The sequence below is a fragment of the Grampus griseus genome (genome assembly GCF_964374135.1).
Source record: "Grampus griseus genome assembly, chromosome: 15".
NCBI lineage: Eukaryota > Metazoa > Chordata > Mammalia > Artiodactyla > Delphinidae > Grampus > Grampus griseus.
In genome coordinates this window covers 25,240,113-25,256,395 of record NC_139009.1, presented here as the reverse complement: position 1 = coordinate 25,256,395, position 16,283 = coordinate 25,240,113, and the positions used below count along the sequence as shown (strand labels likewise).

General features: G+C 34.5%; 1 protein-coding gene across 1 annotated transcript in view; it reads right to left on the bottom strand.

The window, feature by feature from the left end:
• Positions 1-16,283, bottom strand: part of BIRC6 (baculoviral IAP repeat containing 6) — a gene marked incomplete at its 5' end in the record, with an annotated part of 244,882 nt that overhangs the window by 171,269 nt on the left and 57,330 nt on the right. The window contains 5 exon segments of the mRNA XM_082671758.1: positions 438-598; positions 2,424-2,649; positions 4,937-5,086; positions 9,161-10,555; positions 14,903-14,961. Of these exon segments, the coding sequence (XP_082527884.1) occupies positions 438-598; positions 2,424-2,649; positions 4,937-5,086; positions 9,161-10,555; positions 14,903-14,961 (1,991 nt within the window).

The following is a 16,283-nucleotide window of genomic DNA, read 5'->3' as shown; positions in this document are numbered from 1 at the left end:
CTTGTAAGAAAGATAAATAAAGATGAATGTATTTCTGGCATTACCTTCTGGGTTTTACTAATAACCTTAAAAGAATATGTGACTCCATAACAAAGCTCTTTTCCCAATCAAGTCTCCTCTTAGGAAGAGAAATGCGTAAGTCTAGTAATGCTAAAAGTGAAACTAACTCACACAGGAACTAACTGCATTTCCCAAGAACCATAATTAAATTACTCAAGTTTATGCAAGTCTGAACAACAATGAGTTACTGAAAAGCTCTTAAATCTTCTCTGGATTAACTTTTCTAAATAGAACCACAAAAAGTAAAGAAGGAAAATACCACAGGGGTGGGGGGGCAAGGAGGGACGTCAAACCTAGACAGCCAAGTTGAAAATTCGTTTTTTTAAGAAACCAACTACAAGATAAAATCTTCAATGTAAAATTTGATCCATTCTTACCATTGACTTTCCCTAAGCCTGGAGCTTTATTTTTCAGCAGTGTCACTTGTATCTGTGGAATATTGGTGATGTTTGAGTTCAAAACAAATTTGAAGTCCACATGTCCAACCATACAAGCTTTAGGTAGAACCAATTCAAAAACGTGTTCATCCCAGCTGTTGCTGTCAAGTAAGGGAGAAAATAGTAAATAATGCGAAAATCTTTCTTCAGCCGTAACCATCTTACCACTAATATCACCTTTCATACTCTGATTTGCAGCCTCCAACAAAACTTAGTGCTTCTCAATCAGATCAGGAGAGAAGATAAGCAGTTCTACTGAGAAAGATTAAACTTAGGGCAATGAATAATCTTACCTCAGGAATCTCTACCTGCCTTCGGAACTGTACATTCCAAAAAGCCCTTGTTCCCCTAAGTGTGAGCTACTGGGCATCAGAACTATGTGCAGATTCATGGGGCCCACCCTGAATCTAAGAGAGGGGTCACAGGAATCTGTATTTTAAAATAAGAACTTTTTGTATTTCTTATACATGTCCATTCTCTGATTTTAAATTCTACATATATGCTGTAAAATAAAACTCCACTAAATTCCAGATTCATATCCAAATGCCTACTAGGTATCTCAAACTTATCATAAATAAACCCAAATTACTTGATAACTAACTTCAGTATCAGTAAAAAGAAATTCCATTTCTCAATCCAAAACATTAGTCATCCTTAACTATTCTCACTCACACCAGATGCTCAGTATATTAGCATACACTTTTCCTTCTACCTCCAAACTATATGTGACCACTCCTTACTTCCTCCATCAACTATCATCATGGTCCAAGTTACCATCAACAGCACCATAATTACCTGAATTACCACAACAGCAATCAAGTTAGAATCCTTGCTTCTATCACTTCTCCCCAATACACACACCACAACCACTCGTAATCTACTACCAACACAGCAGTCTTAATGTATCCTTCTAATATATAAATTATATCGCATCACTCCTACATTCAAAACCATCTAACATCTTCCCATCTCACTCAACATGAAAGTCTCACTATGGCCTATAAAGATGGTCATGATCTGGCTACCAACCATTTCCTTTGATCTCACCTCCTACCACTCTCCTCCATGTTCACTGCACTCCAATAGTAGTGTCCTTGCTCTTCCTAAAATTCATAAAACATACCTCTCAGGGTCTCTGTACTTGCTATTGTCTCCAAATTAATGTCTTCATGGAGGCCTTTCTGAGGGCCCTTATATAAAAAAATATCACACATATCTTCTCTCCTTCTCTCACGCTCACACACATGTACACACCCAACAACTATTCTATCACCATACTGTTTTAACATGCTTCAGAGCTTTTATGACTATATATGACATAGTAGATATCTGCTACTGTCTGTCTATCCCCACCAGAATGTAAATTCCATGAAAGCCATATTATTAGTGCCTTCAAAAGTACCTGCACAATTGGGAGACTGGGATTGACAAATACACACTGCTATATATAAAATAGATAACTAATAAGAACCTACTGCATAGCACAGGGAACTCTACTCAGTACTCTGTAATGGTCTATATGGGCAAAGAATCTAAAAGAAGAGTGGATATAGGTATATATATAACTGATTTACTCTGCTGTATACCTGAAACTAACACAACATTGTAAATCAACTATACGCCAATAAAAATTTTTAAAAAACAGAAAAAAGGAAAACTCATATTAAAAAAAAAAGTACCTACACAAAACAAACATTTATGTATTTAGTCACACAATCCACAAATTTATTTAACAAACTAACTGCAATGATGGATTACTCTTAGCGTTTTATCCTACAACTAAGAATATAGGAATTTCTAAAATTAAGGTGACAAATGAAAGGAACAAAGCTGTTAATATGCAAAAGTTAAGAAAAGAGTAACATATATAATAATTCTATGTTGTCTCTAACAAATATATAAGATGAGCTTGGAAGAATGTTTTACCTGTCAGTCTGTAGTTTCCAAGTTCTAGTGTGCTGAGCAGCATCTCCATGATGTTGCTGATGCAAATGCTGAGGATGCCTCCTTTGCTGCTGTTCTTGTTGAACTTCTACCCAGCATGGAGGAACAGTAGCTGAAAACCGTGGAGTCAAAGTCTCAAAGCGGGTTAGCTCCACTAGAGACGTCAAGATGTCAAGGGTAAATGGCTGGTCCACCAATAAATCAACTCCTTAACAATAGTGAATGTAGAATTTGAAATAGGTTTTAAAAAAAGTTTTAATCCATGTTTTTTGTCTAGTCAATTACAACATTCACCAAATGGCCTCAAAGTTAATAATGTAGGCTCAGATACCTATATACAACTAAAGCAACTAGCACTGACTACATAACTAACATTAAGAAAAATCCATCTTGAATATTTTAAATTATAGAAAGGGTACTTATTGGAGAAACCTAAACTCAACCTGTTAGAAGAGCCCTGACTGAGCTTTAACGAGCACCAGGTTAACAAGGGCAACAGAAGTAGTGGTGCTGAAATGCAAGCCTAACTTACATCAGATCAATAATTAACTTTTACACTTTGTCATTTACAAAACAAAATGCTAAACATCTGCAAGCACATAATATCTGCCCCTTTTTACTCTATTAAAAAGTAATTTTTAAGAAGTCAAAGCTATACTGACGGCAAACAAATACTTACAAACCAAAAGCTTAAACAGCATTTTTTCCACTTCTGGGGTAGTTAAGAATACCTTGTATACATACCAGTATTATAAGAGTAACAACCTGCTTCAGAGAGATTAGTTTGCGTTTACAAACATATGTATTCACATCTGTGAAATGCCTAACGTAGAACAAAGCTGAAAAACTGTTGTTCTTATTCCAATTAACAAAAATAACTTTTAAAAAAGACTAAAATATGAAATCTGATAAGTTTACAATAGCTTCACAAAGAAAGTTTACACTGCATTCTATAAAACTATTACAAGTGTACTTCAAATTACATTTTTCCTCAAAGCTTAGAGCTTTTAGAAATCTGACTGAAACTGTATTAAATGTTGTTTGTAAACATTAACAGCATATCAATGCTCCTTCTTTATTTCTTTATAATCTAATTCATCTTTACTAAATAGTATTTTTATGGAATTTATATGAAAACTCTTATTACACCAATACCCTATAAAATATGAAAACATTCAATATGTTAGCTTTTTAAACCAACTTGTGTAGTTAATCAAGACAATCAAGTCTAATTATACATAGCAAGAGACATGAGTCACTTTATCTCAACCAGAGGATAATCTTGCCTCCCCAGGGCCATTTGGATGAGGATAATTGTGTGTGCTACAGCAATCAAGAAGGTAGAAGCCAGAGATACTCCTAATACAGCACAGGACGGTCCTCCCACAACAAAGAATTACCTAGTCCGAAACGTCAATAGTGCTGAGAATGAGAACCCCTGCCTTACGGTAGTAAAGACTGCTATATATTATACAAGTAATCACTAAAATTAAGATATATTGTACTAGTAATCACTAAAAGTTTCCCTTTGGTGCAAAGAAGAATGATCAAATGCACAAATATAAGTATTCATGAAGAACAAATACCAACTTCATGTATTATTTGTTTGGAATACATTTGAGTTTAAACACATTTTTTCTTTAAAGATTCATTAAATTTCTTTTAAATGCTAGGTTTGGGGAATAAAATGTGGTAAGTGCTAAGAATAAAACATAACAGCACAATGGAAGTACAAAAGGACTGTGGTATAGGGAAAGGATAAGGAAAGAGAGCTTAGTGTAACATATGAAGAGCATGAAACTGAATACACTTAAGAAATCATGAAAAGTTTCCTGTAACTGGAGGTTGAGAAAAAGACTAGTTATTAGCCCACAGAGCAAGTAAAGATTTTTAAGCAGGAGTAACAATGCTAACATTACTTCTTTTGAAAAACAAGTTTTGGAGGACAGTAGAGAAGATGGGTAGGAGAAAAGGCAAAAACAACAAACAAAACAAAACCTATCTAAAGGTTCACAATGGGGCAATGAGAGTCTGAATATATCACCCCTGGGAAAGAATATTTTTTCAGCATTTTTATTCCAGTAGTAATGTTAGTAATATTAGCCATTCCACTCACTTTACACTTACTTAATGAACTCTTCTCTTTTTCATATGCTTTGTTGCTCCCTAACTATACCGAAAGCTCCTTAACGACCAAAATAATGTTTTTACCTCTTAGGTGACTTCACCAAAACTGATCAACCTACCACAGGTTGAGAACCATTTCTTATTCTAATGTTTACAACATTTTCCAACTACTGAAAAAATAGTGATAAACAACAGACAAAAACAAGCCTGGCAACAGAATGTCCACAAGGAAATGAACTCTCTCAAAGTAACCAAGAATTGACTATAAATGAAATAATGTTTAAGATAATATAAGAAAGATCCAGAAAACTTTGAACATCACAAGAATTTGCATTTTTAAGAATCATTTTAAAAAGTTAATACCATACCTGAAATGCCAGGACTTGAAGGATTTGATAAAGGTTTGGAACCTTCTGAAGACGGTTCTATTCCTTTAGAAAGAGATCCATCCACTAGTATGTCAGCTTCATCAATATCATCACAGGTTCCTCCAATTTGGAGAAAATGAAGCTCACCACCTACAGTGTAGTAAAATTCCATCAACGTAGGTACATGAAAAATAGGTAAACAGACAAGTGTCTACTACTTAGTTAAGAAACTTAATTTATTTTAATTTCACTCAAAAGGCAAAAAAAGAGGGCTACCAAAGTGACATATCTCTAAGAATTCAGAAATCAAACTGTCAAGGAAAATTAAATTTAATGATGAAAATGGCAAATACATAAACATATGTAAAAATAGTTATTTATCTAGTACTTACATGTGTAAGACACTATTTTAAATGCTTAATTCATTTAGTCTTCACAAATAACCTTAAAGTAGGGAGTATAATTGTGGCCACTTTACAGATGAGGAAACTGATGCACTAGCTATGTTGGAATCCACAGCCCAATCTCTTAATCACAGCAGTAACAAAACTGAACAAAGATTCTTAATTTTTTGAAGCATTCACAATAAAATGAAATCAAATCAAATTTCTATTTTTCATTATTTCTATCACAGAAAAGAAAATGGAAAATGAGCTTAGCAAATATTTAAGAACAAAAAAAAAACAAGAATATTTGGAGATTCGCTTCCAGAATAATAAGGAAGACAAAAATCTTATTCCTGAAAAGCATCTATAAAGTTGGACAAAACTGTAATTTAAACAGAGTGGGTCAAACGGTGAAAACCAGCAGATATGCTACTACTGCCACAGGGGACTCTGATTTGGAAAGCTTGTCCACTTAAAGTGGCTCAGTGGCGAAAAGAAGGCCCATCTACTCTACTATCCGAAGTCAGAATCCTGTGTAGGACAAGCAAAACACTAGAAATAACGAGAGATTAAGAAAGAAACATAGGGGGCTTGGTAAACATTCCACACATCCCACATTGATCAGAGGTTGCAAATATGTGCAGCAAAGACCAGATGGGGTCCAAGCCATCAACATATTCTCAGTCAACCAAGTCCCCATGCCTACGTAGAAAAGACCTGAAAGGGCACAAGAGAAAATAAAAATAAAGATAGTAACAGCCAAGGCACACCTGAACACAACCTTACCAGTAAAGGTGTTTCGTCACAGCCAATTATCAAAATCATTGGCTGAATACTAAACTATGTGGACAGAGAGGCAACAAACAAGATACAAGTCTTAAAAATAAAAATCAGAGGGTTTCCCTGGTGGCGCAGGGGTTAAGAATCCGCCTGCCAATGCAGGGGACACAGATTCGAGCCCTGGTGCGGGAAGATCCCACATGCCACGGAGCAACTAAGCCTGTGCGCCACAACTACTGAGTCTGCGCTCTAGAGCCCGTGAGCCACAACTACTGAAGCCCGCGCACCTAGAGCCCGTGCTCTGCAACAAGAGAAGCCACTGCAATGAGAAGCCCAGGCACCACAACAAAGAGTAGTCCCCGTTCGCCGCAACTAGAGAAAGCCCGCCCGCAGCAACAAAGACCCAATGCAGCCAAAAATAATTAAGTAAAATAAATACATTTTTTAAAATAAATAAATAAAAACCAGAGGGGGTAAAAAAATGAAAGAAACATCAGTGGCTGCTCACTGCAAACGAAACAGATTTCACAGATTTAGGCCAGGTGGGTTACCAAATAACCAATGCAACAACCCCCTCCAAAGGGGGGTAAATCATAGTCCAGAGTTTCTACAACATTATTTAAAATGTCTAGTATTAAATTAAAAATTATAAAACATGTGAAGAGTGACACATGCTCAAGAAAAACAAAATCAATGAGAAATATCTCTGAGCACCCATATTTAGATTTAGCAGACAAATACTTCAAAGAAGCTATTGTAAATATTTTATAGAATAAAAGGAAACCAGGTATAGAGAATTAGAAGAACGAACGGTGAAAATGACTCAACAAATAAAGAATCTCAACAAAAAAAAAGAAATTATTTTAAAAGAACAAAAGGGAAATCCTAGAGTTGAAAAGTATCTAAAATGAAAAAGTTCACTAGAGACTCAGTGCAGATATGAGATGACAGGAGAAGGAATCAGTGAAATAAAAACAGATTAATAGTTGTGTGTTATATATGAAAGTTGTTAAGAGTAAATCCTAAGAGTTCTCATCAAAAAATAATAATAATAGGGAATTCCCTTGTGGTCCAGTGGTTAGGGATCCACACTTCCACTGCATGGGGCACAGGTTCGATCCCTGGTGGGGGAAGTAAAATCCCACATGCCATATGGTGTGGCCAAAAAAAAAAAAATTAACTTACAACATTAATTGTAGATTTTTATCAAAAGACTCAATGTTTCTCCATGAGAGTCTTATGCTATTTGAATATACTCACAAGACAGAGTCAAATCCATTTGATTTACAGTCTACAGTGCTTTTCAAAAATCTACTTTATGGACTGTCATACACACATTTTAAAACATCAACTTTTCTGTCCTCTTTATTGTTATTAATCTCATCTTTTCAAATGCATCTTGATCAGTCAACCCTTAAAGAACTGGGGGATAATTTTTAAAGTGGTTAACTTCTCAGGCTTTCTCTTGTCCTTCAATTCATCTAAATAAATTCCATTACATGAGATCACTTCCTAGAAATTTTCATTGTCCAAACTCCATGAAAACATTAATCTATTTCATAGCTTAAATACTATTTCTCCTTTGAATCGCCAAAAGCTATCTCATCAAATAAATCAAATCATTAAACTCTGATTGCGTTTGTGGAAACTACTAGTATCTTATGAATATGTGCCCTGGGACCAGGTAACTCAGGTTCCAAACCCAGCTCCACTTCCAGATGGCCTACAGCAAATTATATTGTTTTCATTTTTTAAATCTTTCAGATTAAAATATTCCAAAAAATTCAATGTATGGGTGTTCTGCTTTTATTACATTGTGGCAGTTTAATGTAGTTTAAGCACTCTGATGACAGACTGCCCAGGTCTGAACGCTGACTCTGTCATTTATTAGCTCTGTGACTTAGGCAAGTTACTTAACCTCTTTCCCTCGGTTTCCTTATCTGTAAAATGGAGACAATAACAGTACATAACTCATAAAGTTGGTGTGATGACTAAACAAATTAACAGAGGTAAAACTCTCACAGAAATGAACTGGCATATACATGATTAATAAGCTCAATTTATCCTTGACACCCCATAGTATTTTAATGGTTTTTCTGAAAGTTCTATTATTCTAAAATTATTCTACACTGCTCATTTTTTAAAATAATCTAGTTGGATTTTGATGTTATTTGAAGATTTTTTTTCCCCTTGTTATTTCACTAGATGTGTTTCAAAGAAGGCAACCCACACCACTACGTCCACTGTTATCCTTCTTAGCCAAACTCTTAAAATCTTTTTAAAGAGAGGAAAAATTCAGGTTAATTCCTACCAGAACCACAAATGAGATGCATAACTCTTCCCAAACCCAATTCCTCTGCCAAGCATTGGTTATAGTTACTTAGGCTTCAAATATTTCCTGGCCCTAAATTCCTACTAAACAATCAACAGGACTATTCATTTTCTTGATATTGTCAGTAATTCCTTAGTAACACTATCTGTTACTCTGTATGAAGCCTCAAATGTTGTAAAACTGATTCACTATCAGCAAAAGGTTAAGAGTAAATAAGACAAGAAAAATTTATTTGGCAAAACTAATAATTATTTACTAAATACTTTTATTTCAGAAGGAAATAAGGACATGTATTTGTGCCAGAAACTTTACATACATTATTTCATTTAATTCTACCAAGCCTGGAAATAGGCTGCCTTGTCCTAGTTTATAAATAAAGAAACAAAGGTTTACTGAGTTTAAAGTAACTTGTCCAAAGCCACAAATTTGAGCAGATGCAGAGTCAGGACTCACAGAAACAACAGCAGGTTATTTTCTTGAGGTTAAAGCAGAGAAGATACTTTCTGAGAGACTTATTAACTTATTTAAATTAGAATCCTTACCTAGGGCAGTAGAAAAAAGTTTTAAAAACAGTTAAAACAGTAGAAAGATTTACGACTTCATTATAAAAAAAATAAATTTCCATCTATATGGATCTAAAATTCACGCTAAGTATGCACATAAATGAATGCCATATACATTGATTTTATAAGATTTGTAGAAGAAGCAAACTAATCAATAGCTTACCTCTGGTGCATGCACACAGCCTGTCTGTGCCCGAGCAGTAAATGACAGAAACAAATGTGTCTTGTTCCTCAGTGCCCTCCTTTTTAGGAGGTTCCACTTTGGCCAAAATTTCAAAGTTTGAAAGATCTAATATTTTTACATATCCTCCCTGAGTGGTTATTACCAGGTGTCCAAGAGTAGAAATATCAGACTTTTTCTCTCTCTCAATGCCATTCTTTGAGGTTAACTGCATTTCCTCAGCAGGTTCCTCATAGTCATCCTCTCGATTATCCAGTATATCTGGCGGAAGCAAAATGAGCGAGGTAATTGTGTCCTGGGGATCTTTGATATGTTGGATTTTTATTGGCTCCTCTTCTAAAGTCACTATCCGAGTGGCATAATTCATTTTATAAAGTATTAAATATCCACCACTAACATTCCTCTGCTCAGGTTGAATTATCAAAGGAGTCTGTACATCTGCTGGTGATTCGTGTTGGATTATACTAATATTTGCACCATTCACTACAGCAAGATTTGATTCCAGCTCACCTTTCCGTCTATTACATAGTGCAGAGTTTAACTTATTTAAATTATTCAAGGCCTCTACTTGATTTATTGCACTCAAGGATTCAACAGGGCATGTCCGCAGTCCTACTAATAAATGAATTCCATCAGCACAAGGAGTTATTGAGTCTATACAAAGATTCTCCTCCTCCGCAAACTTTGGCAGCCTCAAACACTGAACCAAAGTCCCAGGCTTGGGAAACACAGAGTTCCACTTCTCAGAATCTGGAGAGGTAAGGTTGGCTGCTGCATCTGCAAACTGCTGAATGTAAGTCACAGGAGGATCCTGCAACAACAACTGCTCCTGACTATCCAGCTCCATTTCAATAATCTGTGGAACTGTAAAACCATCATCGTGCAAACTTTTACTCATTATATTGTTCATCTGTGAAAAGATTTTTCCTGCTTTCTCATCAGATTCCTTGATGCTATAAAGAAGCAAAATGGGTAAAGTCCTTCTTACCAGAGGAAAATTTAATTCTGAATTAGTGCAGGATTCATTGTCAGTTGACCCTTGTTCTGATATACTTTCACCCTGAGTTCTGCTTAAACCATCCAGTGACCTGTGAGAATTACTACTAATGGGTGAGGTAGCAGGAGATTTATATGTTAATAAACCTCCGGCTAATAAACATGGAAAGGGAATGGTGTGTTGTTCCTGGTGCTTTTCCTTTGTCTTTTCACTCTTAGAGTTGGTTAAGCAAGGATTTGCCCCAAGTTCTTCAAGATCCTTAACAGTATCTTCAAGAACATTTGCAACAATCTCCCACTGAAGTTTTTCTGGCTGCTGGAGGATGCTGAGTGCTGTTATATCAAGGCTCACGTCCATGGCTTCCTTCTGTGATGCATGCCCTTTGAAAAGGAACAATATTCATTACAAATGGCCTTGTGAATATAAATCAAAATCTGTAGTATAACATTTTCATTAATTTTCTTTTTTTTGACTCATCCAGTTGGTGCATTTTAATTACACTAGTGGAAGAATTTAAGACCTTTTAAAGGAAATTTAATCAAACCTGAGATGAATCTACTCAGAAAAACCACAGAGGTATTAAAGAGTTTCAAAAATCATTTTTAATTCAGAATACATTCTCCTGGCAATCTGTGAGCAAAATCTTTAAAAAAAAAAAGGAGGAAGAAAGGGTTAAAGAATGAAGACATTATTAGTATCAAAATAAAAGATTTCTGTCCTTCAACTCTAAACCAAAAATATAGTCAATACTACGCATATGTCATTTATGCACTTTGAAGAATATCCATGAAACATTACTGTAATCTCAGTTCATCACCTCTCTCCCACCCGACCATGCTAATTATCAGCTGACTGTCATAGCATGCAATTTATTTCTAACCTCAGCTCAGAAAAAATAATAACTAGAAAAAACAGTTCCCAAAATCAGTCATTTTAAGTGAAATATAAGTGTCTTCAGTATTATCCTCTCATTTATAGTTCATTTCAAGTCAACTACATTACAATACCCTTACTGACCTTTTGTCTACCATGTGATCTTCAAGCTGTCCCCTTACAAATAGTATAAAGGTCATTCCTCAGTCTCAATGCTCCAAAAATACCATCTCTCTCAACACAAAACCCTGAAGTAGGTGTCAGTCAACCTCTAAACCAGGTGTAATCTCTTGATACTGAATGCAAAGTTTCAACCAATCTGTTTTTTTCCTCAATAGCACAAACTATCAGGCAACAACATTATTAGCAATAATAATGTAAAGGTCACTCTATGTAACTTGTGGAAATACCAAAAAAACTGGAAATTGGTTTTACAATTTTAGATTAAGAAGAGCATAGAAGAGTAAGGAAATAAGTATAAAATAACTCAAGGTGATTGCATGGAAGTTTGAAAGTTACCCAAGTACAGGAATGAGCAACAGAGATTCATGGAACATCCAACACTTGAGATATACTGAAAGCTCTGTTTACACCATTTTTGTTAACGATTTCATATGCAATATCTTCAAAATGCTCACGGACAGCTTTATCTAGACTTTCCCATTTTCTCAGCATAAACTTCTCATTTCACACAATGTCACTATTATCATCTAAAACTAAATCCATTTCTAGCAAAGCAGAAAAAACTTTAGTTATAAACTTAACAATTTAATTGTACTAATGAAGCTGTTTAACCACTCATTTGACTATATTCATGTGCAGCCTTTATATTGCCATGCAATATTTATATATATTTACTTTACAAATTTACTCATTTAGATATGAGGCTGAAAGCTGAAACATTATTTTGAGTGAGATTTTTATAACATGCAATACACTGTAATAAATCTTGAGGATGCTAACTATCTATTGGACTAAACTGAAACTTACTTAACTGATTTTTTTTTTTAATTATGGTAGGAAATTGCCAAGAAAAAGCTATTATGTACATATTAAAACAAAGTAAACTGACCATAAGTTACATATATTAACGCACATTTAAGACAATATTCAAAAGACATGTGAGATGAGATTATCCATTAAAAAAGAAAATATAACAAGTGGCATTACTACTCTGTTTCTTCCCAACTATTTAATCGATGTCTAGGAAACAGCGTATGCAGTACATTCTCCTCAGAAGATTGACAAAGCACGACCACTGTTAAATACTGCAGTAAGGAAAACTGTCATCTTTACTTGTCTCAGAATTTCTCAAACCTGTTGGACCACAAAATAAATTTTTACAGAACATACCTACAAATATCCTGCAGTATAATATTCTTCAGATAATCATACTGGGAAACCCTTCTCTATTCTGCTTACTTAGGTAGTGTCAACCCACAGTTCTGCCAGCCAAACTTCCAGAGGTTTACATTAGGCATTTTCCTAGAACCATCAAATCTCAATTTGAACTGTTCTTCAATCTCTTGCCAAACATTCTTCTCCTCCTACACAAGAAGGTATGTACCCTTAATTCTGATATATGAACCAAAGAGCAAACTTTTCTCTCTGACATCATCTACTTACAAAAGTCATAACCTTCAACTAATAAACAGATAAAAGTCTCTTAGTCTCCACTCACATTTTTGAAATTAAGAAATATATTCTACAATTTTTCAGACCATATCATTCAATTTGACAGGAAGAACTTGGAGTTAGTAAATTTAAGTTTGGAAATAGCATCTATGACTTATTTTAGATACTTCAGGAATAAAATACATCTCCCATTAATATCACAAGCTCCAAAATTCACTAACAGTCTCTCAATATAAAAGAATTAGCTTAGAAGATACATATTTTACTATAAATCAATGAACTACTTACAAATCCTCAAATGAGGCAATTAAGAATTCTGAACTGCAAGAATTTTTTTCTCTTACCATGGTTACCTTTTAATACTACACGAGGACACCACTCCCAACCCTGAATGAGGTATCATAAAAAGAGTCAACAAAAATATACGGTAAGTGGGAAGTGAAGTAAACAGGACTATAGAATCTAAAGGAAGTGTGAAAGATCAAACGGGCGTAGATGAAAAAGATAAAGGCAGAAAGGGGATAAGGAAATAGATCAATATATAAGTACTATAATTACAAAAATACCTACTGAGATCCCTAGACCCAGAGGAAAGAGCTAGGCCACAGCATACAAAGGAAAGGATAATAGCTAGAATCAAAAAATTTAAGAGCAGAAAAAGGAACATTTAGTTCAAATACTTCACTTGACAAAGGAAAAACTGAAGCCCAGAGAGTTTAAGTGACCTGACAAGACCAAAGACTTATTTTGCAAGAGTTCAAGCTCTAACCAGATCTCCAGATAACCAGTGACCAATGTATTATTCTTCATCAGATTTTTCAAAATGCAATAGTAGCCCTTTCTTTTGCAAAGGGGTAACAAAGTGGAAAAAGAGCACTCTTCATCAGACTAAATTTTTTAAATGTAATCAATTATTCTTCCTAGAGCTAATTACACATTTGTATATTATTTGGGGCCATTTCCTACATTTTTCTTGATTGTTTTCATTGCTAAGAACTACCTTAAAAGACAAATGAGGGTTAACCCAAAAATCAGTGCAGTATTCTGTTTGGTGGCTTTAAAAAGATTTTACAACAAATTGGAATTGAGAGCACCTGCTACTCTATACTAACTTTAGACACATAACTTTTAACAACTGAACTATACAAAACCAAGTCTCCCCTAAAGAGATTTAATAAGTCATATATGTCCTTATTTCATGACATTTGACATTAGAAAATAGCCAGAATTTAATAATGGTCACTTCTTTAAAATAGTGGCTACTTCCCAGGTAATCTGTTTACATATTTTTATCTTAATCAATTGCCAAAATTTTAAGTAACAGATGTTAATATCACTATTTTATATATTAGGAAGTGCAATCAGACTATAGTAAGTGACAGAGTTGGGCTTCCCTGGTGGCGCAGTGGTTAAGAATCCGTCTGCCGAGGCAGGGGACACGGGTTCGTGCCCTGGTCCAGGAAGATCTCACATGGCGTGGAGCAACTAAGCCTGTGCGCCACAACTACTGAGCCTGCGCTCTAGAGCCCACAAGCCACAACTACTGAAGCCCGCGCGTCTAGAGTCCGTGCTCCGCAACAAGAGAAGCCACCTCAATGAGAAGCCCACGCACCGCAACTAGAGAAAGCCCATGCACAGCAACGAAGACCCAACACAGCCAAAAAAAAAAGTGACAGGGTTAGGATTCGAATTCTGAGATGCCTTGCCTATAATATAACTACATTAAAATATGAAGCATACTCTTTTGCCTTAATATTTCATAAGTTAATGAACAAGGCAGCATTTATTTGATGCCTTAATGTCTATGATTTTATATTTTATAATTTATTCTCTATTCCCCTGTGTTTTGGGGAGAATAAGAAATCATTAATAATTATTAATTTAAATGTTACTTTTATTTAACAATACAATACACTATACAAATAAGCTGAACACATTTGGAAGAGTTTAACGTCCCTGAAATATGTGACAAAGATTTAATAAGATTCATTTTAATTCCTTTGGCTCAAATAGGTACTATTTAAATTTTAAGTATGAAACTCTATGAACGCACAACTAATTCAAGATCTCTGATACATAATATTTGAGATTTCTTTGTGTATTAATGAAAATTTAGAGTTTGCACTAAGAAATACAGAATTAAGTGGTATTTAGCTTTACCTAAAAACTATATAAATACAAGGATATAAAAAAGAGATTATCTAATATTTTTTACATACCTGTCACAGAATCTGATCTGGAGTGCTCTTCACTGTCTGAATCCTCCAGTAAATCATCACTTAAAAGATAAATTAAAAATTAATTTCCATTTCAAAAAAAGTATACATAACATGAGACAGAAAAGAAAAAAGGACAATGTTACAACCATTGTTTTGCATCTCAAACAAGCATCACACAACTAGCTTAAATGATATATAAGTAGTTTGAGACCCTAACTGATTAACAATGCTAATAATGAATCATCTTAAATCATTAAATAAATGTTTGCCTGAAATAGAGTGTGGTAATCTCTAAAAATTTACAACAGAATCTATGGGAATTCGACAAATGAATAGGTACGACTAGGGATAGTCTGGGTAAATAAAATGAAAAAAGAGAAAAACAGCTAATAAAATCAAGCACAAGCTTCCAGTAGTAAAATTTTAGTAACTATTCTATTACTGAATTCAGAAAAGTTACCCTAAAACCAAATAGAATAGCTGTATAAATATGTGTGTATGTAAGTGTTTTTACACAGATATGCATTTCATTTGTGTTTTGCGTTTGGTTTTTTTCCCTTGTTTGGGAGGGGCTGTTAAGACCACCTTGATAAGCAGGAAAACTACTAAAACTCGTAACTCAGGAGTCAAGACAACAAGACTCTTTTTCCTCTTCACTCAGGTGGCCAAGAAATTGCCAGCCTCTCTCTTTGCATCTAACGTTATCCTCAGTCTCCACTGTTAGCAAACAGGAAAAAAGATATAATTACAGACCACTCTAGCACAACATTAGGCAGTGTATGAACTAACAATCAGCACATTTACAGCAGTTCTAAAATTTTGATAACCTAAACTACAAAAATTAAAAGATGCATTTCACAAGAAGGAAAAGTAATTCTCCCTTTTTGAAACAATATATTGCACCTTCCATCTGAAATACCTAGGCATTTATAATGTTATTTTATTATGAAACGTAACCTGGAAATGTCCCTTAGAAATGCTTAAAGTAATGTCTGAAATTGGGGTGGGAAGATACTTGCTTAGATATTTTTGACATAATTTCCGTGTTTCAGTCTTTTCAATTGGTAATAATTAACCATAAACAAATTTTGTGCTATAATTTAAAAATAAAAAAGAATGTGAAAAAGATGAGCTGCTAATCAGCCTCAAGCCATTCAAATATTAACTGGCTAGTTTCAGAAAAAATAATAAAGATATTTGGAAAAATAAATCCTAAGAGGAAAAATGAATGATTGGGAATTATCCAGAATGAAGAAGTCCAAACCAAGAAGAAACTATAGGTTTTGAGGGCTTTTGCATTAAGAAAAATAGCCAAATTTTACCCAGTTACAGAGACAAAAGATAAAATCTAGTAGTAGTATATTTTAAAGAAGGAATTCAG